Source organism: Oreochromis aureus, linkage group 7 (assembly GCF_013358895.1).
Source record: "Oreochromis aureus strain Israel breed Guangdong linkage group 7, ZZ_aureus, whole genome shotgun sequence".
Taxonomy (NCBI): domain Eukaryota; kingdom Metazoa; phylum Chordata; class Actinopteri; order Cichliformes; family Cichlidae; genus Oreochromis; species Oreochromis aureus.
Genome location: NC_052948.1, coordinates 58,211,944 through 58,234,376, shown reverse-complemented (window position 1 = coordinate 58,234,376; position 22,433 = coordinate 58,211,944). Strand labels below are relative to the sequence as shown.

The following is a 22,433-nucleotide window of genomic DNA, read 5'->3' as shown; positions in this document are numbered from 1 at the left end:
GATACTGACACAATCAGCTACTAAACAAAAATGCGACCCAATATGACCTGTTAAAAGATGTGAGAGTTGCATACCTTGTGCAAGCTTTTGTTGCTGACGCTATATCAGCACTGATTTATTATCATTACAAATCCTTTCACCATTTGGCATCACAAACACAGCATCAGGCCTTAACCTCATGTTTCATGAAGCTTTTATTTGTACAATGCCATAAGATACAAAGAGTCTGTTCACATATCATACAGATGCTTGAGTGCAGTAAATACACGTTGTCCAAAAGGTATTCCTATCAAGGAATGAGACATTAAAGCCGGACTAGACAATGACAAATCCATACAGCAATAACAGGAAACCGTCCACATGGAGAGGTCTTACCCCTCCAAACGTTAGTGTTTAAATATCTGACTACTCGTTTTGTTGTTGCGACAGATGCATTCACTAAGCAGCCTTTAAGCCTACTTTATAAGACTGGTGTTTTGTCTAGCTCACTGTAGAGTACTGGGACAACAGCTAACGGAGGTATGCATGAGTGTTGGCGTTACAATCCACAGAGACAGTCTGACATGGGCTGTCTGCAGCTCACTGACTGCTGCTGCTGTTGCTGCTGCTAAAGAGCCGTTTCTGTTCAGTGCAGACCAGTGAACTGATGAGGAAGGAGCCGCTTGTGGCTGTTCCCACCTCAGCAGGCTGGCAGGAGGAGCCGGCGATGTAACGATGCCAACAGCCAGCACTGGCAGTGTTTTGATCATGATGTATTTGTTCCTATAAGCTCTTTTTCAAACAGCCAGTGCAATGTCTGTCCCTGCTGCACAAAGCTATTCTCCATTACTTCAGAGTGACACAGATTCAACCACAGCAAATGGAAAGAAACAGAACAAGGCGATTGAATTAAACTATTAATCCGGCACAGGTTATCTATCATTTACCTCTGCTAGACAACCACAAATTGATCCAATTTTCTTTGTTCCCGTCAACTTAAATTCAGTAATGATTTAAGATTTTTTTTTTTTTTTTTTTTAAACAAAGACTCAAAATGCCACATCTGTCCTCCTACCAGTGCATCTAAAGCTCATTTATTAACATGCTGCATCTTGTTTGTTTAATCATTAAAGACTAAAACCGGTCTATGGGAACATAGACTGTATATAAAAGATGGACATAGCTTCGGGTTTAAAGGGAGCGCCAATGGATAAATATGTTAAATCGGCACATTTTCAAGTACCTTTATTGTGAGCTAATGGTCTTAACTGTTAGCTGAAAACATAATGTTTATTTTGCAAATTGTGGTTCCAATTAGTTTCCAGAATAATGATGAAGCAGTGTTTATCACGTCGTTAGCCAATGTGTGTCTACCAGATACGCCCTGGTCTCAAAACTGCTGGTTTCAAAAACGCTCATCTCATTCACTAACCAATGAGTGATGTCACAGTGGCTACTTCTTTCTTTTATATACAGTCTTTGGGTTCCACCCCACTTGAATTTCCTCCACTGGTCCCCCTCCCAAACTGTGTGTTCAGAAAATATGTGAAGCACAAAGGGGTTCAGATTTAATCTTTCAGGGAAAAACTCTTTTCTTACTAAATGTGTAACATCAAAACAAAGCACTCAAAAGCACCAGTCTGCATTATGTTAGCTTAATTAGTTTGCAGTTCAGTGCCCGGTAACAATTTGCCGTATTGCTGCAGGGGAGCCAAATCTCCTAATACATGTTGGTGAAAGCAGGTCAGTCCACAATTAAAATCATTATAACTCAAAAATTAACCTACGGTTTGGTAGGTTTTAGTAGTTTTCTGATTTTTCCCTTTAAAATTTCTGTATGTGACACTATAAACATTATTGTCCAGCTTCCTTTTTTTTTGCTGATCTGGTGCTTTGAAATGGTCTTAATTCCCCTCACTCATTCTTTTTGATTACCCCATAAACAATGCAGCCAATTAGTTTAATGTGCCTCTGTTTCTATCCACGAAAATGGAAAGTGTGGTAAACTCCCTGTGCAGTGTCACAAAGCTCGATAACATAGTTTCAGGCGATCAGTAATTGGGTGATGTTTGTGGCTTCACCGAGCAGCAGCACATGACACGTGAGACATAACTGAGTAAAAATAGTCCTGGATGTATCGGGGCCCTGGATTCCACTGACAGCACGAACAAAGCAGCTTTTAGCACAGAGATGGTCGGGGTAGTCCGGTCTAAAATTATTGTATAATTGTATTAAATCAGTCCAGTTTAAACTCAGCATTTTCTGTAAGTCAGCATCAGTGAGCCACACAATCAAATTTCACAGCCTGTACATGCAACTGTCAGGTTTGTCAGAAGAAAGATAAGCACAAATTTAACTGAAATGCTCTCAGTTTTTTCCTACAAAGTTACAACACAGAACCTAACCAGAAAACTGGTTCTTCAGGAGAAAAAAAAATGAGTGTATTGGGTCAGAGACAGGCGAAAGGACCTACTTTAGGTTAGAAATACTACAGGGAACACTCAGATCTGTGTCATGTAGGTGGAGGGAAAAACTCCACACTAATCTAGGCTGGTACACCCGAAAGGGATTGCCCTGCCACTTATCTCTTTCTATCACAATGTTCTGGTCTACAGCTGTGAGCCAGGAAGCTGAAAACTGTTTCGATGTCGGAACAAGGTCTGGTCTGTTTGTGGGGGGGTTACAGTTACGGCTTTTGATAGGAATGTGTTACACTGCTACCAGAGAGCAACATAAGTAATGTCTGCATAAAAGCCACATTATCTCCAAAACAATTTACACATTCATTCTGAATGTGGCAGCTGACGACTTTAAGAAAACACCGAACCAGGCTCAAGTTCACCACAGAAGCGGTACAGTAATACGTCTAAAATTTTAGCTGTTTTGTTATCGTCTCCATCTGCTGTTCTACACTCATGGCGTGCTTCAAAACAGACAAGAACAGGACAGGTACCCGCAGTGTCGCGGGCTTGAATCCAACAGATTCAAGCTCTCTCTGTCTGCCGTCTATCTCGCCTCACGAGTATCTACCCTGTGTCCCAAAAAGAAGCAAAGGGCCTAATATGAATTCACCGCGAGTCACGCTGCATCACGAGTTTACATCCTCTCCCTCAGCCTACAGCCATCTTTAGAAAACAATGTCAGTGTACAAAGCAGTAAGGAGTGAACACCAGGGGACATTTGTACCGTGACCAGAAGGCAGAAGAGCGTGTTTCATGAAGGTGTGTGCATGTACAGCTCAGAAGGCACAGTTCTCAGCCAGAAGATGTGCATGTGTGTGCTTTTGTGTGCACGTGTTTGTGGGAAAAAATGGCAAATGGCAGCAGGTGTGTGTTGCCGATGGAGCAGCTGTAGGCGAGAGGATGTCCAGCAGCAGGACAAGGCACGAAAGCATGAGTGTACACGTGTGTGTGAGAGAGAGAGAGACAAAGAGTGTCCAGAATCAGCCACAGCAACACCAAAACATCCTGTTATGTGCAAAGAGGAATAAAAACACTGAAATCAAGTACAATGACAATACAGTAATACACCAACAGAGCTCATATCAGAAGCAGAGGCACAGCTTAAAGTGGACCTATTATGCTCATTTCCAGCTCCATGTTTGTTGTGTTTTATTCTTGGGCTCTCACAGTAGCCTTTAATGATTTATAGCTCAAAATAATCTTTATTTATCATATACTGGCTCTTCAGTTTGCCACTGATAACAACCAGTGTTGGCTCTTTTCCCTTTAAGCCAGCTTTCTTCTGATTAGCTGAGATGATCAGATTAGGCACAGACCCCCCCATAACTGTCTGAAACTGGGTGATTAGAGTGGGCTGAAGCCTTTTTGACCTCAGTACTTGAAATTTTGGCCATGTTTGATATGAGCATCCACCTCTGTAACAGTATATATATATATGACAGAAAATTAGGAAACGCATAATGGGTACTCTTTAATCGTTCTCAGTAAAAATGATGGTTAAAGTACATGTAAAATGTAAAACAGCTAATAACAACATACCTCAGTAATAATGTCAGGGGATGATATCCCCGAAGTTATAACAACAATCTCGGAGAGATGTGCCTGTTCTCTCACACAGGTCTTATTTCACATGGATGAAGCAGGTGCTGCAGAAGTTGGCATTCACAGTTCCTACGCAGCTTCTATTGACAAATCTTCATAACCATTTTTAGGGGGGTGTCAGATTTGGTATTTTAACTCAGCGCATGCCACATTATGAGTCACTAAATACACGCTGACTCATAAAGAAAAATATTCAAGCTGTACCTAGCACTTTTCTCACAGAGCAGCATGCTCTATGAGTCTGTCTGTGCTGTTTGCCCTGGGTTAAAATAGGAAGGCCGGGTGTGGAAAAATGTGAGCTGAAATTAAAAAAAAACAAAACATAAAAACATAAAAACACTGCTGGTGAATTTTGGGAGCTTCATAGAGCAACAGCAGAGACAGGGCCTGCAGAGGTTTTGTTTCTCTGTAAGCATATCCTGCAGATCTAACAACCCAGCTCAGTGTTTTTTCCTATTCATAAAACATTAACAAAGCTGATTTAAAAAACAAAATAAAAAAAAATAAAGGCTGAAACCATCGGCAGAGAAAACCATTATATTACTACATTTTCTAATTTCAGATGTATGAAAACAGGGACACGCTGCTCCATAATGTTGCCAGTGGTCAAAAACTCCACAGGATACCTTTAACTCTGAATGTTGTTGGTTTCCTCATAAATATTTAATACTATTTTTGAAATATGTCAATTTGAAACTAAGTGGCTTTAAGTAATTTATGACTTACAGTTTGACAATTTACCACTGAATCGAGCCTGTGACTGACAGAAGTATTATCAAAAAAATAAAAAAAAAAATGTTAAAAGGGGCCATTAATGCTCATTTTCTGTTGTGGTTTCTGTGTGATTGGCAGTTAAAAAATGTTTTCAATAATTTACCTTATACTGGCCCTTTAAATAGGCACTCAGTGCATCATCTAACTGAAACATTTTGGCCTCTGTGTTGTGATTGGCTGTCTTGCACCCTTGCCTCCTTATTGTGGTAAAGCCAGAGCTGTGGCTGACCATAAGGAAATATGTGCCAAGCTGTCATCAGACAGACACAAGAGTAGAAAAAAAACATTAAACTAAGTCTTTAGAACAGTGTAACATCTGAGATTAGAGCTCACAGCAGTTACCTTTATAGAAGCTTTCCTTATTACTTGAAAATTTGGCAATATTTAATATGGGCAACCACATTTGTAACAGTATATATGAAAGAAAACAAAGAAAAGCACATGAAGTTTCAAAGCCACAGCTCTCAGTACAAATGCTGAGTTTACGATAATGATTCAAATCAGTATATCTACATTAGGTGCGAGTGAAGAGCGAGTTGAGTTCACTCTGCCAGTTTTTCTTCATGTTTTGCAGACCTGCGTAGGAACCCTAAGTACCTTTCATTTTCAGCCTCCACCTCTTTATGACCACATCTCCGTGGATGAATTTACAACCTCAGCTCAAACCAAATTCACCCAAATCTACCTCTGCTCTAGAAATGGTCTAGCAGCACATCCTAAACTATCATTTGCCTGTTTTCTTGTTAAAGACATATCAACTAACAATGGCGAATATCAATGAGTAAATCACTACTACATGATGGTGACAGAAACACTTTTTTTCTGAGGTGATCCTGTAAATCCATCAAATAAAACAAAGTTAAGCACAAACTCTGCGTTCTGCAGGGGAGGGGGGATGTCATCACGATGAAAACAACGGGACAGGATGTGCAGTTTTATGGCAGAGAGGTCAAGTGTAAGGCGACTAGTAGCTCCGCCCCCTCCAGACACAGCTGAAAGTTTTAATTGGTTGAAGAGGGACTGGGGCTAGTGGTTAATGATGCTAAGCTACTAATGAGTTAATAACTCTAATATCTGGTGGAGGTTTCTTTCACTCCATTAAATGGGCCTTAATTTGGGATGAAGTGCTCCCAACAGTTTCTAACTCCACTGAGGTGTAGGAGTTTGCCTGGAGTCTTAGCTTCTCCACCTTTTCCAAACCAGAGCGGTGAGTTGGAGTAGCGCTGTGCAAGCGGCTGCAGATAAACAGCAGCGACGCGACGCATTCTTCTATTTTCTGCTTCTCATGCTGGCTTTGTCAGTCTGTTTCTACAAGCCCCAGCTCTTTGTTTTCAGTCCTCTTCTCCCAAATTAGACCTGGACAGACCACATGAGGATTAAACTCGGGGCCCAGACACCAGCATGCCTCCATCCAAACATAAAATCCCCGGAGATGGGCTTTTGGCCTCACCACAGTCAAAGCGTCATTCTCCCAGAACATTTCCTCTCCGAGTCTGAATGTGAATAAAGGCTGTAGCAGGGGCCTGTGGTTGTTGTGGCATTTAAAAGCAGGATGCGGTGCTAGTGCTGCAGTAATCTTTCTGAGTCAGAATGGCTGAAAGGCAAAAGTCTCCATTGTGCTTCTGTGGGTCAGCTGCATGGTGCTAATGCCTTGCTGAGACTGTAAGGACTCTGGGGACTTTAGAGGACAGTCATATGCTATAAACCTAGAGCAATCACGCACCCTCTTATAAGGAACCATTTTACAACCCACCACTGTCAGACAAAGTCCTTATAACACTGTCTTCTCCAGTAGAAACCACATAAATAGGAGTTTACAGTGAAAATTGTCAAGATTTGAGAAGAACAACTGTTTATCAAGTGGCCTTTTAAGTTCTGGAGTCCTTTAAATGTCCAACATTACACTTTTGCGTCTGCAACCTCAGCCTTTTCTGAAGGTCCGTACCTAACACGGGGAACAACAAACAATGTAGAACAACATTGCTCTAGACGTTGACCGTTCAGCTTTTGTCGTCTTTTCAGTACATATGATAGCGTGTCTCTGTTATTTATTGAGGGTTAGGTTGTCATCCAAGGTGAATATTTTCTTCTGGATTTAGTCCAAAAGTGGGACATCTTTTTACTCTGTTTCCTTCTCCAGCATCCTCCACGCTGCAAACAAAGTCAGTATTTATTGTCATTGGTTAAGTTTTCCTTCACGGGCCCTCAAACCTGTGTTTGTGCTGTCCTTTGCCTTGACTTTCAGTCCTAACGCAGCCCAGGTGAAATCCTGAGCCTTTTTCTTCTAATTTGAGGCTCAACTCCCACTTTTAGAGCAGCGAAAAGAGTCACGTTGGATCTACACAATACCTGTTCGTGGCTACTTAACAGATGCAACCTGCAGCTTGACAGAGGGCATTTCCTTTAATATGAGGGGAACGTGAATGGAGTAAAGTGTTGAGTGCCAACTGTGATCCCTTTGTCTCGTCTTCTGTAGCCATTTGGTTTTACTTCAGCTGAGAACCTAAACTTGTGCAGGCAATTGAAAGCAAAAAACACAATGTAAGCAGCCTGTATAGTGTCTGTTTGCGGAACCAGCCCTCTAACACTAAACTTTAGATATATGCAGGATGGTTTGCTGGTTATTTCCCAGGAAAAACCGTGATTTTGCCGGCTTTGGCCAGCCGCTCAATGATCTGGGCTTCGTAGTCTGCGTCGTGAACGCCGGTCTTCCTAAATTCTCCAGAGTAGCGGTTCTGCTCCCAGTAGTGGTGCCAGTTTCCACGGCTGTCTGCACCAAAACCAAACACGTTCACCTAGAGGAGAACAGAAAATAAAACAAGGCATATGACACAAGTGCCACGTTGATGCAAACCCAGAGAAAGAAAGAAGAAGAACAGACCTCATCACAGACGTGCAGAGCAAAGAACAGCACTAGCATCCCAGTGGAGGGGTAGCGGCCGTGATGTCTAGTCCAGCGGTCGTGGATGTATTTAAAGAATGCTGGGTTGAAGATCTGGACCTGGGTCATGGAGGGACATGTAGAGAAAGGGAAGATACTATAAGACATAGTCTTATTTACTGTGAAATCAAAGCAAAAGTTCTACAAGAAAACTGTGGAATTTCTTGTTTATTTGAAAGTACCGCCTCGGGCAGAGAGCCCTGCAGACCTCTGCTTCAACTACAAAGCCACATCGTTCCAACTAAAGTAAAATTCAAGCTCATTCCTCATCAAAATGAAGGTTGTTAAACAGATGTTTGCACTGTAACACAGGGAAGATAACCCCGTGCATATTATAGACGCTGCATATTCCACCGGTCCCAAAGAACAAAAAAAGATTTTGCCAAGTTGAATTTTAATACTCCCTGCAGTTCTGATCACTGTGAAAGATTCAAAGACTTCTTAAGGGAATGAACGGTAATTAGAAATTTATCATCTACCTCTAGGTGATACTCAAGTCTGCAACAAACTGGGCTTAGAGAGGCTGAGTAAATCTTTTAAATCTATAATTTTGGGTCGGCCACAAAGATGCTGTAAAAGAAATTAAAAAAAAATTAATTAAAACGGAGTGTCTGACCAAGCGAAGATATTTGTCAAGTCTTCACATGACAGGATTAGTCTGAGTTTATTTATTTTCACGGATTAAAAAAAAACAAAAAACGAGCAGATTAGTGAAAACAAAGGAAGGGTTTATAATCTAACTGTAATCCTTCATCAGCAATGGGAATGGGTGAAACAGTTGTAGCAGACCAGGTTCCCTCTTTGTGTGTCTGTGTGTGTGTGTGTGTGTGAGAAAATGGCCAAAATTAATTGCACTCAATGAAAATACATACCTTGTCTTTATCTACTCGGAGGAACTGCTTCACTGGAGCGTAAGTACTGAGAGGGAGAGAGAGAAATTGATTGAATACATTCAATCAGCACTTTATGTGATTGCTGGAGCTATGAATTCTGGATGATTGACAGCTGGCAGATTGTTCCACCCCAAAAACTCTCTGGCTTCTCACATCTCCACTCCACATGTCAGTGTGTGTGTGTTAAGAAAATTTTATTTATTCCCCAAAGATACTCTTCCATGTGTCTGTGTGCCCTGAAGTCAAATGGCAAGTTTTAACATCCCTGCGCTGCAAGCAGTATTTCACATGTCTTAATCCATGCTTATGCATATCTGCGTGCACGTGTCTCGTCTTACAATCGAATCTGGCCCGTGGACAGAGCGCTGGTGATCCAGACCAGATCCAGTGTTTTGAAGGGAACGAGCACGAAGCTGACGTTGGCTGCCAGGTTTTTGGCACTCTCTGGGTACATGAAGTGGTGAGTGGTGTGGCTGCCCGCGTCTTCCTCGTAGCCCACCGTGGGGGCCAGATTTATCCTAGGAGAGAGTGTGACGGGGGAACAGCATGAGAGATGAACATCATCAGGTCACAGGCTGTTAGAAATTGGTGTGTGAGGCCTCGGGTTTTACCTCCAGCTGGACTCAAACTGGTGCCAAAGTACCTTCACATGGATTTAATTTCACACTTACTTGCCAAATTCCTGATGCAATTCCTGTTCATGTTGCTGGAATCAACTTCTTGAAGCATAACTTCATGACCTCATAGAGCTCAATATAGCTACTAATTTTGGCTATTATGGGTCTATGACAGATATAACGGTATACGGTATACAGTGCTGTTTCAGTGTTTTGCTGCTGAATGCAGTTTGATTCAAGGTCACACAAACAAGTTCTTCACCTATAGACAGCTGTTCTCAGCGACTGTTTGTTTACTTGTTCTTTACCTCATAGCACAACTCCCATAGCAATGAAAACACTTTACGTATATCACAGTTACACTGTATCAAGTACACATATGCTGCATATACAGTATATATATTATAAGTTTACATATGCAGTAAAATCAGTCAGACAGTAACTAATCGCTCAGCTCCATTTGAGCCATTCATTGTATTTACTGTACAGTAGCTGTGACTCACTGTCTGGAGGAGTGATCTGTTTATGTAAACAGTTGGTTGTGCTTGGAAATAAAAAAGTGGCTACTGACTTCACCTTACCATATGCCAGTGAACAAAACAGATGTTGTTCACACAGCAGGAGTTAAAAAGCATGGAGACAGGCGGTGGGTGGTGTTAGTGAGGGGGATTTTTGTGGGTCAAGCTGGTTGAAAGACAAATGAAAATCAAAGCACAGCAATAAGAAATCGTAGCAGGAGATGGAAGTTGCAGGCTGCCCACACGGGCCTATTGAGAATGCAGTTTTAATGGATTCTATTGCCTATAGCAGGCAAAAACACATTATATCAGTCACTCCTGCTGAGTGTTTCTTGGCACCGGCATGTGTCCTCGACACAAACTCGCGCGCAGTGCAGGAAACTACATATAGCTGTGCTCATGAGCTGGATTGTTTAAGAACAATCAGGCTTTGTGATCCGTCAATGCGCCTGGGAAACAGCTGGGGAGCAGACTGACACAAAAGGATTTATGTGCCTCTGAGCATGTGTGTGTGTGACAGAGATGAAATCTATAAGTTCAAATGTCTGGGGACACAAACGCTAGGATTACTTTTGCTATCGCACACATATCTGCTGTTTGCTTCTTTGTAAGTACATCTCCCCATCCTGTACACACATGCACACACAATCTAGATGGCAATGATGATGGAACTTTAATGGCACATACTGTGCGGAGTGAGAATACAGTGTAATCCCCACATAAACTCTCTTTTCTTCTTCCCTCCAGCTGTCTCCCTCCTCTCCTCTCCCTCCTTCCCCTCCAAGCTTTGGTTTTACAGCATAATTTTACTTCTTTGAGTCGTGCTTTTATCTAATAGTGCCCTGCATCCACTCTGTTTTGTCTCGCTCTGGTCATCTATCCTTTGCAGCTGTCTCTCTCACCTCATAATGTAGTTGTGATCATCAATGGTTGCGCCATATCTGGCCCCGCGGAGGTTCCCAGAGTTCCCCACCACAGCGCAGCGCAGGCAGCGTCCCGGATCCCACGAGCCATACGGCGACCTTCCGGGAATCACCTGTGATAAACAACCATTATTAAGTCAAGCAGACTGGACTGAAGCTACGGAGGAAATTAAATACATCACAAATACACATAAAACGACCTAACCTGCAGCTCAGACCTGACTGTGAAAATACATGCAGCTCTCAATATTGGGGTGAATTCTTTATGAGAATCTCCATGAAAAATACATGAACCACTTCAGCCCTAAGGGAGCCAGACTAAACCTACATCCTTATGGGAAAGCACTTTAAGTGCTTTGAGAGTCCGAATATAAAAAAGTCATACGGACGCGTTGGAGAGGAATGGAGCAGGTTTGAGATAAACCAAATGTCAAATAAAGACAATCTGCTCCCCCTCCACTCAGTCTTTGGACAGAAGTCTGAATTAATGACTTGGCTGATATGAAAGCACTACGGCAAAGGAAAGATGAATTAATAATATAAAATACCTGGAACAACCTCAGCAGCACCTGCTGGATGCTGTGGGGTTTAAACTGGGGCTGTAACATCTAGAGAGAGAACGAGAGAGAGAGAGAGATGGTTAGAATGTGTAGTTTCTCCTCTGCAGACAAATCATATCTGACAAGAGACTTTAAATTTAGTTACATTCTGTGTGCCTGTGTACATGTGTATGCATGCACTCGCCTGCATTCAAGAGAAAATAAGCAGATGCTTGTGCCTACCTAAGTACGTGCGTGTGTGTTTAGGTAACAGCTACGTGTCAGACTGACGGGATGCAGTCAGACTGTGGTCAGAGGAGCTGAGGCATTGCCGTCCACATGCCAAAAACAAGCTGAGTGAGAAAATCTTTTTTAAAAAGAAAGCAGCGGGGAGCTCCCAAACACCTTTTTTTAGGAAGGTTGTTTCAGAGTAAATTATTAAAAAATAAATATGATGTGGTAAATGTAAAGGTGCATAGAAGAGAAAAAATAAGATCTAAATATAGCTCAAAGAAAGATGAAGAGAGGAGGAGAGTGATACAATAGGTCGCTCTTAAGCTAGCTGTCTGTCAGAGGATTAATGGATAAATAACACCATAAATGTGAAGCTACTGGTGTTTTACATTAAAAAAAACACCCTCAGATTAAGTTCCTCCCTTTGGCTACTGTGAAAATGGGTTTAATGCATTGTTCATCAGCTTGTCTGAAAACATGAATAATAATCTAAGCGCTTTAGCTTGAACAGAGTCCATTATAATTTAAATGAGGAAGGTCACTTAGAAAAAAAATAAAGCACAGGACCTCACAAAATTACCATACTTAAAAGCTCCACCATTTTACAGGGCACATTTGAAATGAGCACAGAAGTATCAGTCTACCCTCTGACCTGTGGGTGCTGACTTTTGAAGCCATTTTAATGTGAAGCCTTAATAGCTTTTAAACTGGTGAACTTTAAAAAGCGCTTAAACCGTCTTGGCATGTTTGTCCTCATAATAAATTATGGCATTTCAACAAGTGAGACTATGGTGAGAGACCATGGGCGTGACTACTTCTTGAGTCCTGGAGAATGCAAACTAGTGCCATCTATAGGCGAAAAAAGTAACAGCAGCACCAGCACAACAATCTGGGTGTCACCTGCCACATGTGAAAATATTGATTTGTTGGTAAATTTCACTTAATCAAATACTTAAAAACAACCCCCCCGCCTCCAAACACTAACCAGATTTCCATCAACCTCAGCTCTGCTTTGGTTTAATGGTAATTCTAAAATGTTAATCACTTCCAGCATGTTAGCATCATGACATTAGCATTTAGCTCAAAGCATTGCTGTGCCTAATTATAGCCTCTCAGTGTTGCTAGCATGGAGGCAGCCTTCATTTTTAAAGCTTTAACTCACGAAATGCCAGTTTTTGAACTTATCCTTTAACTTCAAAGCTTCCTCGGGCAGGCACCAATCGCTTTACATCGACAATTGATCTTAAAGGGCATGAAATATATTGAAGCCACATGTTTACAGTTAAGAAAAAAAAATATTGTTTGCTTTATTCATGTCAGTAAGAGTGTTTTTCATTTCTCTGGATCACGGTTTGAGTGCCCTTCTGTGGTATGATGATGCTTACCAACTAACAAACAGAAGTTGTCCAATTAAAAGGCAAAAAATAAATCCTGGCTCATTTGAGCATCTGCCAAACCACACAGGCAAATGTGCAGTCATGCATGAAAAGATAAAACAAGCACCTGCACACAAAAAAAAATCCCATAGACAAAGAATGCAGTTTATTGCATCCTATGGATATCCATCGGGGTATTGGCAGCCGAAGCATGGCTCCTCCTATCCATAACCATCTTTTCTTTGTCTCTCCCACACACAGCAATCTTCATTTTCACACTCCTTTGTCACCCCTTCCTTTGCACCCACCAGTGTCCTTAATTCGCTTTTTCCACCACAGATCTCAGTCTTCAAGATTTTCATTCATGCATCCTCTCTATCAGCCTTTTTGCCCTCATGTCTAATTCCTGCTCTTTACCTTCCCCTTTCCCCTCTCCCTTACTGCTGCTCCTCTTGTCTATCTTCATCTCCTTTTCTCTCTGGGTTGCTTGTGCACGAGGCAGATCATAAGCCCTGATCAGAGTCCACTAATCTTTCTTTCACTCCTTCTGACTTCGTCTCTCTTGCTGTTGCCTCTCTGCCATTGTGTCTTTCTCTCTGTTTTCCCTATCCTCCTTGATCCATCCATCCCTTTGCCGTCCTCGGTCTCTGACTGCATGCACGATGCCAGAGCCAGCTTGGCATTCGATACCGCTGTTGTTCAGGGGCTACTAATTTTTGGCGTTTGTTTTCTGGCAGCATTGCCAGATGCTGTCGAGCTTCCTTCATGTCAGCCGTCTTCTGACTCCCAAAGTTTCCTGGCAACTGCATCCAAGGAACTCTAATTCTTCTTTTTCCATTGAAATAATATTTCACTGCTGTTTCCAAAAGCCACATTAGATATTCAAAATTAGCCCTGTTATAAAATTAGAGACAGATGCGCAGTGTTCAAATTTTAAAAGAAATTGTAAAATTATATCTTAAAAAGTACAATTACTGTACAACATTGGAGAGTTTGTGTCTACAGTAACAGACTGAAATGTTTAAAATGTTTCTTTCACTGCATGCTTGCATTGTGCCTCTCCTGAGGCAGGAGTACACATTTGCACATTAGGTTTGATTGAAGAGCTCCAATCACGAATACGCATTAATCGCTTGTTTTCATTTCTTTATAGCGCTGCTTGATTGGATTTGGGAATAAAAGAAAGTCGACCGATACAAAAACAAAGAAATCAAATAAAAAAGGAGAAGTATTTTTTTTCACTGGTTGCATCGGGTGCATGGACTTCCCATAACAAATCACTTTTGGACTCAAGAGATTCTCTCAGAAGAAATAAAAGGAGGTAACTGACTAGGGAGCAGCTACACAGACGATTCTTACTGTGAATCGCTGAAGTCTGCCTCATAAAACTCTTTACCAGGAAACAATGTCTTTTTCTGTTTTCTGATTCCCAAATGCAAGGACTGTAAGTCATCCTTACTTTACAATACAGCGCTCAAAGATAAATACTAGCTCGAGACACAACAATATAAACAGCAGGCAACACACTAGACAGCAAGCCATTATTACTCTTGAGGTCTGTGGCCGTTCCTCTCTCCATTCTCCACCCAGCCATCCATTAATTCCTGTTAAGTTAAAATGGATGTATTGATTAGAGAGTGGAAATCTGCTGACTGCAGTGTCAGAGAATAAATATTGTGCAGTTGCTAAATAAGGCTGGCCTTTTAGGTTTGACGTCAATTCTTTTGAAAAAGTCAGAATTCAAGCACGACTCAATTAAAGACTCTGGAGTATGTCTGTGATTGTAATTCTCAGCAAGTTTTGTATGATGTGAAATTTCCGCACAACTAATTCCAGCAGTCCAACAATTCTCAACTGTGATATGCAGGGTTTCTCTTTTCAAACAGAAATAATATTCTAATTAAGTTCTAGTCAAGTTTTTATTCTCCGCAGTACCCTCTGCAGGAGAGACCGCATGAATTTCAATGTAATTATTTACATGCCTTGTGATCATTCTGTGGAAATTGTTAAGCTTCATTCAGGGTGCTGTGACATTTTTTTACTCTAAATTTATGCAGACAACAAGTAAACTGGCACTTTTCACTGTGTTTGCAGTAATTCAGAAACAAGGACAGCCGGCCTGTCTACAACACTTATCTCTCCAAAGCCTGGTGAGTTGTCTTTGCCTTCATAGGAGGCTAATAAATATAATTTACATTATGTTCATTCTTACGATATTTTAAGGAACATTCTAAATTTAGAGAAAAATATGGAAACTGTCTATGAAGTTTCCAAATTTTAATTTTAAGGTGTTTTAAGATAGGTAGAGTTTTCCTTCCCATTAGCATTAGCAACAATATTAACATATCTCCCAAAACTACACTCCAAACCTCAAGTTAAGAGGTCTTCAAGGTCAGGTGTTCGTGGTGCTGAACAAACACACAAGATATATGCTATATATTAGAAATCAATCAATTGCAACATTACATATGTGGTGTAACCAACACATTCATTAAAATGACTGCCTACAGTGGTCAAGCAATGTGACTTATTGGAAGTCCATTAAAAGCTGCTGCTGGTCAGAGCAGATGATTACATTTCTGGACTAATTAAATTCAGAAACCACATTTAATATAATTAAATTAATATAATTTAATATAAATCTATTTTAGATCTGCCCATTCCTTCCTATCCACCCTTTCTCCTTCTCCCCCCCCCACGCCAGTTCATCACCACCCTGTTGCAGTGTGACCTAATGACTTGGCAGCTGTTGGCCTGTGTTTGCAGTTTTTTGCCATTTCAGAGCTTAGCTGAGGATTCGCCTTTGAAATAAGAGTCTAACCCGGCCACTGAAGGACACTACACTGGATGACACTTACTGCAGATGCACACAAACACATTTGCACTTATATTTGAGTGGACATACAGAGACAATGCATGTATGTAAATAGTTACAAACCAAACTAAAAGGAGGCATTTACATAATGATCCTTTAAGTGCTTCCTGTCAGTCTGTCACACTTGACTCGAAAGAAACTCATTCTGGGGTTTGTTTGTTTGTTTGTTTTTTACACATTACTATAAAACAGTTTAAGGAAAACCCAGAGGCCAACCTTGTTTGTTTGTTCCACTTTTCCACAAATACCATGACACATGACTGGCAGGGATACTTGAGAAGCATGTAGGACTTGTAAGAGGGGGATTGGTTGGCTCAGAGATGAGGCAGGATGAGGAGGATAAGATTATTATGTGTTACTCCCCCCGTGTTAGTGTTCTATAAACTTATGTCTTCCATGTAACTTGCAGCTCCCCACGCTCTCTATATACGTAAATAGAAAGTGCTTGATAGTGCTCCAGACAGTGGCACAAAGTTATTTTTGTGTATCGTGGTTCAGAGGAGAATGATGCTATATGCTGTAGTATAATACATGATCTTATTATTGTGTTTTGCTTTATGAAGTTAGGAACATTAAATCACCCAAACACAGTCTGCAGATTTACTGTGAAGTATGGAAACCATGCGTTTTACTCCAAAACAAGTAACTAAACCACATATACAAAAAACGCGACATAGCATTTATATGTAGAATTTTATATTTCTGATTTGGAAACTTCTACAATTTGCATGAACTTGTGGTAGCATGCACTGCATCCCAATTTCCCTTCCAGTCAGGGACATCAGACCCTGGAACACTGAGATAAAGGTCTAAGAGCTCAGACAGGCGGAGGACAACTTTTTGCCCTTACTATTGCCGGATTTTTTCATGAATAATTACGAAAGTGAATTCAGATCCTGGCTTTAAATTATTTAATTGCTCACATGTAAATATACCAACAATCAAATGAAACATTTGTAGACATTATAAGTTTATCTAATGAAGTTGTTTTAAAGACTGTACGACACTGAAGGTTTCTGCTAGGAAAACAGTGGCTGCTGTAACTCGTGGAGGGATAAGTCGGCATTTCAATGAACACAAGTGAACAAATAGCAGCTGAAGAGTGGACAAAGTATGACTTCATAACATTTCTTCTGGTTCTTTATGACTACATTTTTTAAAAACAATCAGTTAAAGTATTTTTACATGTGTGAAAACAAGAACGGTATGCTAATAAGACACATTAACTAACTTAACAGCTATAGCATTTGTTCTAGTGCTTAGGACCAGTGGGAGATTTAGCTCTGGCAGGCACAAACCCTGCTAATATTAACATCACATTGTATCAATCATGTATGGACCAACTATTATGTTTGTTTGTTAATTACAAAGCCAGATACTTAACACAACACCAGGAAGCAGTGGAATCAACTACGCAGGCTGTGTTCAAAGTTCAACTAAAAGTTCATTAATTACCATCTTATATCTTGCATGTTTATTCTATAATGGTTTTACAAGGGATTATGTGCTGTCACTTAGCAGGGGGCAAACAAACTAACACGATAACACCTGTTAATCAGTGAGCTTTAGAAGAACTGTTAAGAAGATTTTGTTTACTTTGGAAATGGCATGCTGTCTCCAGCCTTCCAATCTTTGTGCTCAGCTGACACACTCTTGGATAGAGCTTAATATTTACCGATTAAGAGCATTAAATATATATACAAAGAAGCTGAGCTATTAAACTCGTAGCATATTGAGGGCATAGGCTCTTTGCTTTATTCGAATATTGAGAAAAAAAACATCAAACAGAAGTCAGGAACAAAACAAACTTGCACATGTAATAACGTGTCACCACACCTACTATAGTACAGATTTACAAAGATGTAGGAGCCCTGGTTGTGGAGGTTATTATTTTTCCAGGCTTTGAGATATGTTACAATAGTTTACAGCTTTAACTGATGTGAAAAAAACAAAACAAAAGAAAAACACTCCAGACTGTTACTAACTTACAGAACTTTAGAGATTAAAGTTACTTACCACCCACCAATAGTAGACATCAGAGGGTAACTGCATGTTGTCTCTTGTCCAAACAGGAGAGATATCCGGGTCGTAGTTTTCATCGAACCAATCAGAAACTCCAGGATCCCCGACACAGCGCGGGCAGGCACACGTCTTCTGCTGTGGGGCATCAGGTGATGACAGGCGGTGTGCACCCATGTAGCTGGGCACGAGCTTCACACGCCGTGACTCTTCCCACCCGGGTGGTTCCAGGTAGTTGAATCCGACGCCCCCGCGAAGGGACACGGACAAGAATAGGGAAGTGAGAAAGATGAGAACCAAGGAGCCGAGGAGAACCCAGATTCGGCGGGAACATCTCACCCTGCCTCCTTTCTCCACTCCACCTCCTACCCCGGTACTACCTCCACCTGTAACCATCCCTCCGCTTAACCAGGGCCTGAGCTCTGAGATTCTGGGAGCTCCCCTGGATGCACCCCCGCTCCAGGACCCCCAGCCCCAGCGTCTGTCCCGGTGCAGGGTGGAGGACGGTATGCGGCCCCCCCATGGCCATGTCCCCACCCCTGGGCCTGCCACTGTCCCCAGCCCACAACTACCTCCTCCTCTTCCTCCTGTGCCTCCACTAAGCGACCACCACGGTCCGGTCACAGTGACTGGAACAAGCCCCTGACTGCCAGTATGGACCACACAATCACTCCCTTTATCGGTCTGTCAAAGACACGCACAAACACACACACACACACACAAATACGAAGGACAGTGTCAGAGTCAATCTGTCTCACAGTCAAGCTGTTCGCTCACCGGAGCTCCTACGCTTTCTCTGTGCCTCCCGCTGGATTCTCTCTCTCACTGCTCCACAGCCATGCACTCGTCTCACACACTGAAACGTCTGAACAGACACGAACACACACACACACGCACAGGAGTCGCCGCTGAATCACATACAACTGTAGCCAGACTGCTTCAGAGGTCCTTTGTTTTCAGTGTGAGGTGATCTCTCTTTCAGCTTCGAGTACAATCCCAGTGTATTTGCACCTTTGTATCTTTTGTCCACTCCCTCCTCTTTTTTGAACTTTATAACTTTCCCTTTCCTGGCTTCCTCTGTCTGGATCTCTGTCACTTTTCCCTGCCTCTTTTTATTTGATTAACTGCAGTATCCATCGTCAGTGAAATCCAACGGCTGGATGCGGCAGGTCTTTCTCGTTTCCTCTGCCATCTGTGTGAATGTTGAGCTTGGCTGCAGCGCTGTGCTTTCTCTCTTCCTCCGTCTCTCTGTTTGCACTGAAGCGACGTAGCCAAAGACAGCCAGCAGACTAGTCGAGAGCAGTGGAGAGAGGGAGGGAAGAAGGAAGGAGGAGCAGCAGAAGGGAGGTGGTCTGCCCTGAAGGGTGTTCCATCACTGCTCTAGCCACCCTTGACAATAAAAAAATAAATAAATAAATCCAGTTTTTCCTTTGTTTTCTCCCTTTTGTCTTTCTATCAAGTTTCACCTCACCCAGTGTCACCCTCTTTCAAGGTCTCTCCTTATTTTTTCTTTCACCCTTTTCAGTCCATTGTCTGAATCTGCCACTGGGGCACGCTGAGCTACTTGACTAAGAGCAACTGTGTTGAGATTAAAGCTCTCCTCTGATGCGGCTCTTCTTTACACTCTCCTCAAACACAAAGTCTTAAAAGTTAGTATAGAAAGTTTCAGTTCTTTGTGTGTTCTGATGAAATTATAATGAAAAAGAAGTGGATAAAAAAGAACCCTTTAAGATAGTTTTCATCACACGCTGTAAAAGAATACAGCATTTCCTTCTATCACCTCACTGATGTCTCACCAATTTGACATCCACAGTTCAGAAAGAAAAATCAGTCAAGAAGTCCTGTCACTGTTTATTTCAAACTGGTGCAGATGCCAGATTTTTATGATGACTATTTGTCCATGGATGAGGCTGTGCCGTGGAAAGGCGAAAGTGGTGGATGGAGTGAGGCGCACAGGGCGTGATGGAAAAATAGACAAAACCAATCAGCCCCAAATCTCATCTTCTCTCCAGCTGGCTTTGAGAGGATGACGGGAGGAGGGGAGGGCGTAGCATCTGTCCTCTAGCCCAGACTATGTGTGTATGTGCACATCTTTATGCCTGTGATTTAATGTGTGTATGGTGCAAAGCTAGGTTTGCACACCGTCTGCCAAATGCACTAATTTAATTGTGTTCTACAGCTGTGCCAGTGGGTGTGTGTTTGTGTGCGGATGTTTTTGTGCACGCTCTGTTGGCTAGAAGCGTGAGTTTCATGGGGCTGGTGAGCTTAAGGTGGTTGCTGCTTAGCTCTAATCTGCTAAACTGTAATCTAAGGTTAGGACCCCTGCAGCGCCCACTTTATGCCAGCTGTCTGCCCTGCTCATGTTCGTTAGATGCCCTAAAAAACACCTGCTTTGCTCACCTGCAGAGAAATAAAGTTATGCTTCTGTTTTTCTAAAAAGCAGATGTTAATGTCTAAGTGTCTCTGGATCTTTAAACTGCAAATCATTGGTTCCAGCAAAGCTACGAAACTGGTTATTTCATGATCAAATGTCCGTATCTGGTTTTGTGCAGTGTTTCACAACTTTTAGCTCCCATGTTCAACAAGAAGTTTCACTTCCTCTTCAGCTGGAAGACCTGGAGAAACAGAGAAATAGAGATAAAAGAACGCCATTAGTCTCATTAACCGTATCGATATCTTTAATCTTCCTCTTTGATCCACTCACTTCAAGCCATCTCATTTAACCTGTCCCTTATTTCTCTTTTCTCTTCTCCCTTTCTTTTCATTCTTACTTTGATTCTGCTCTTCTTTCTTAATTTGTCTTTCAGACTTTCACTCACAACAGACAAGGGTGAACATTTGGGGGACAAAAGACTTGGTGTCCCCTGTTTCTGAGTCTGTTGATTGGAAGTGAATAAATTTCAAAATGTCACTATGCTGAACTGGAAATGCTGAAACAGACTGACAGCATACAGATTGAAAGAGCGGGGGCAGAATACTAAGCAGAGAAACAGGCCCCTCATATAAACAAACTCCTGTCATATCGGCTGTCTTCTGTGTTTATTGCTGCTGTACTGGATGATCGCGCATCTGTGGCACATTTACTAAGCTCAATATAAAATGTCAGGTTGCACAATTTTGCATCACAGCAATATTTCAGTGTAGATGACTGAGAGAGAGACAACAGAGGCTACAGACTAATTAAGTCCTGCTCATTAAGGTTTAAACTCAGTGGGGTGTTTGGACACATTTCGCCCGTGTCTGGGAAATGACACAAAAAAAACACAATAGAAAGCGTTTCTTGCTGGCGGATTGGTTAAACAAAAATATTTTTAGAACTGCAATGTTTATTCATCCTGTAAGAAGGCGGCTGCATGAGGAAATGTGAGTTAAACTGCCTAACGTCATTGGCTCTACAGAAAGATTAGCAACTGAATAATCACTGTGGGGGATTTTGGTTAAGCTTTTAAACTCTTGAGTTGATTCTTGCTGTAAACAACGATAATAATAATAATATTGAAAATGATAATTAAAAGACAGTGGACTGGACTTCCAAATGAGTCATTTAAATTAAGGCAAGAATGCAAATTTAAGAAGGAAATCGGAAAGGAAGCCACATCACATCTGTCACATCTGTTGTATTGTTGTCGTGTTCATCGTCCAAAACATTTTCTGCCATTTCACACACTAAGCCTTCAGTGGATTAAAAAATATAAAATAATCAGCAGGGTAATCGGCAAGTGGTAGCTGGAGCCCCTCTCTTGCATTTTATTAAAGCCAAACCTTATAGTGGTCCATTATAAATAAGGAGGGACATCATTTGGGAAACGAAGGGCTGCAAATTCTTATTGCATATCCCAATATGTAGTTGTGTAGTGGAATGCTCTCCTCTTTGTCACCTTTAATTATAAGGATGTGATAAATGGAGCAAAGCTTGCTAGCTAGAGTGAAGTAAGCAACACATTTAACCTGCTCACTCTAGTCACATCATATACCAAACACAACCTCCCAATTTGGCTGTCTATTTAAGCTGCACACCTCCCACCTCACCCTGCACCTCTGCCTGCTGTTTCAACCCCTCCACTGCCCCAGCATCCATTTGTCGGCTTCAGGGGGGACATTTCCTCATCTCTCCCCAATCTTATGTGTAACATGTGCAAGGAGAGATGAGCTCGGAGCCTAGACACCGATATCTGACTACTTCTGCTGTAATAACTGAATCATTTGAGGTTATGAGCAGTCTGGCTGAAGTAATTATATGATGTGATGTGTGTCTGCTTCTCTTTTGTGCCATCAACCTACCAACACACCCACCGAGCAACCAGCGATCATTTTCCACTACTCTATTTTTGATGCATTGCCATGGCAGCCAGCAAGTGATGCAGAGTTGTTACAGCAACCCAAACCACAGAGTCCCCAACCTTGACCCGTCTAATCAGTGCAAGAGAACTAGGGCAGACTTTGGTTCCAGTTGACATAATTTTTCTTTCTTTTTAAGTTGCATTTCTATATTTGCTGTATATGTCCACATGCTTCTGTGCTAGAACTTTTTCATCTTATTTTATAACTTGGTCTTTTTAGTTTAACTGCACACCCACTTGTTGGAAAAGTGCATTAATAAACAACACACATATGCAGCTGTATAGAGCTGGCACAGATTCTAACATCCCAACAAGCTGCACATTTACAGTATGGTGTAGCT

The 22,433-nt window shown here is 41.7% G+C and overlaps 1 protein-coding gene across 1 annotated transcript; it reads right to left on the bottom strand.

Annotated features, from left to right (window-relative positions):
- Positions 1-176: 176 nt before the first annotated feature.
- st3gal2 (ST3 beta-galactoside alpha-2,3-sialyltransferase 2) lies at positions 177-21,830 on the bottom strand. Its single transcript, XM_039614764.1, has 8 exons — positions 21,777-21,830; positions 17,750-18,436; positions 11,258-11,317; positions 10,689-10,822; positions 8,990-9,169; positions 8,631-8,676; positions 7,699-7,818; positions 177-7,612 (listed from the first exon to the last, which is right to left on the bottom strand). Exons 1-8 carry the CDS (start codon positions 21,828-21,830, stop codon positions 7,439-7,441), a joined length of 1,455 nt encoding a protein of 484 aa, XP_039470698.1. The 3' UTR covers positions 177-7,438.
- Between the last annotated feature and the right edge of the window lie 603 nt (positions 21,831-22,433).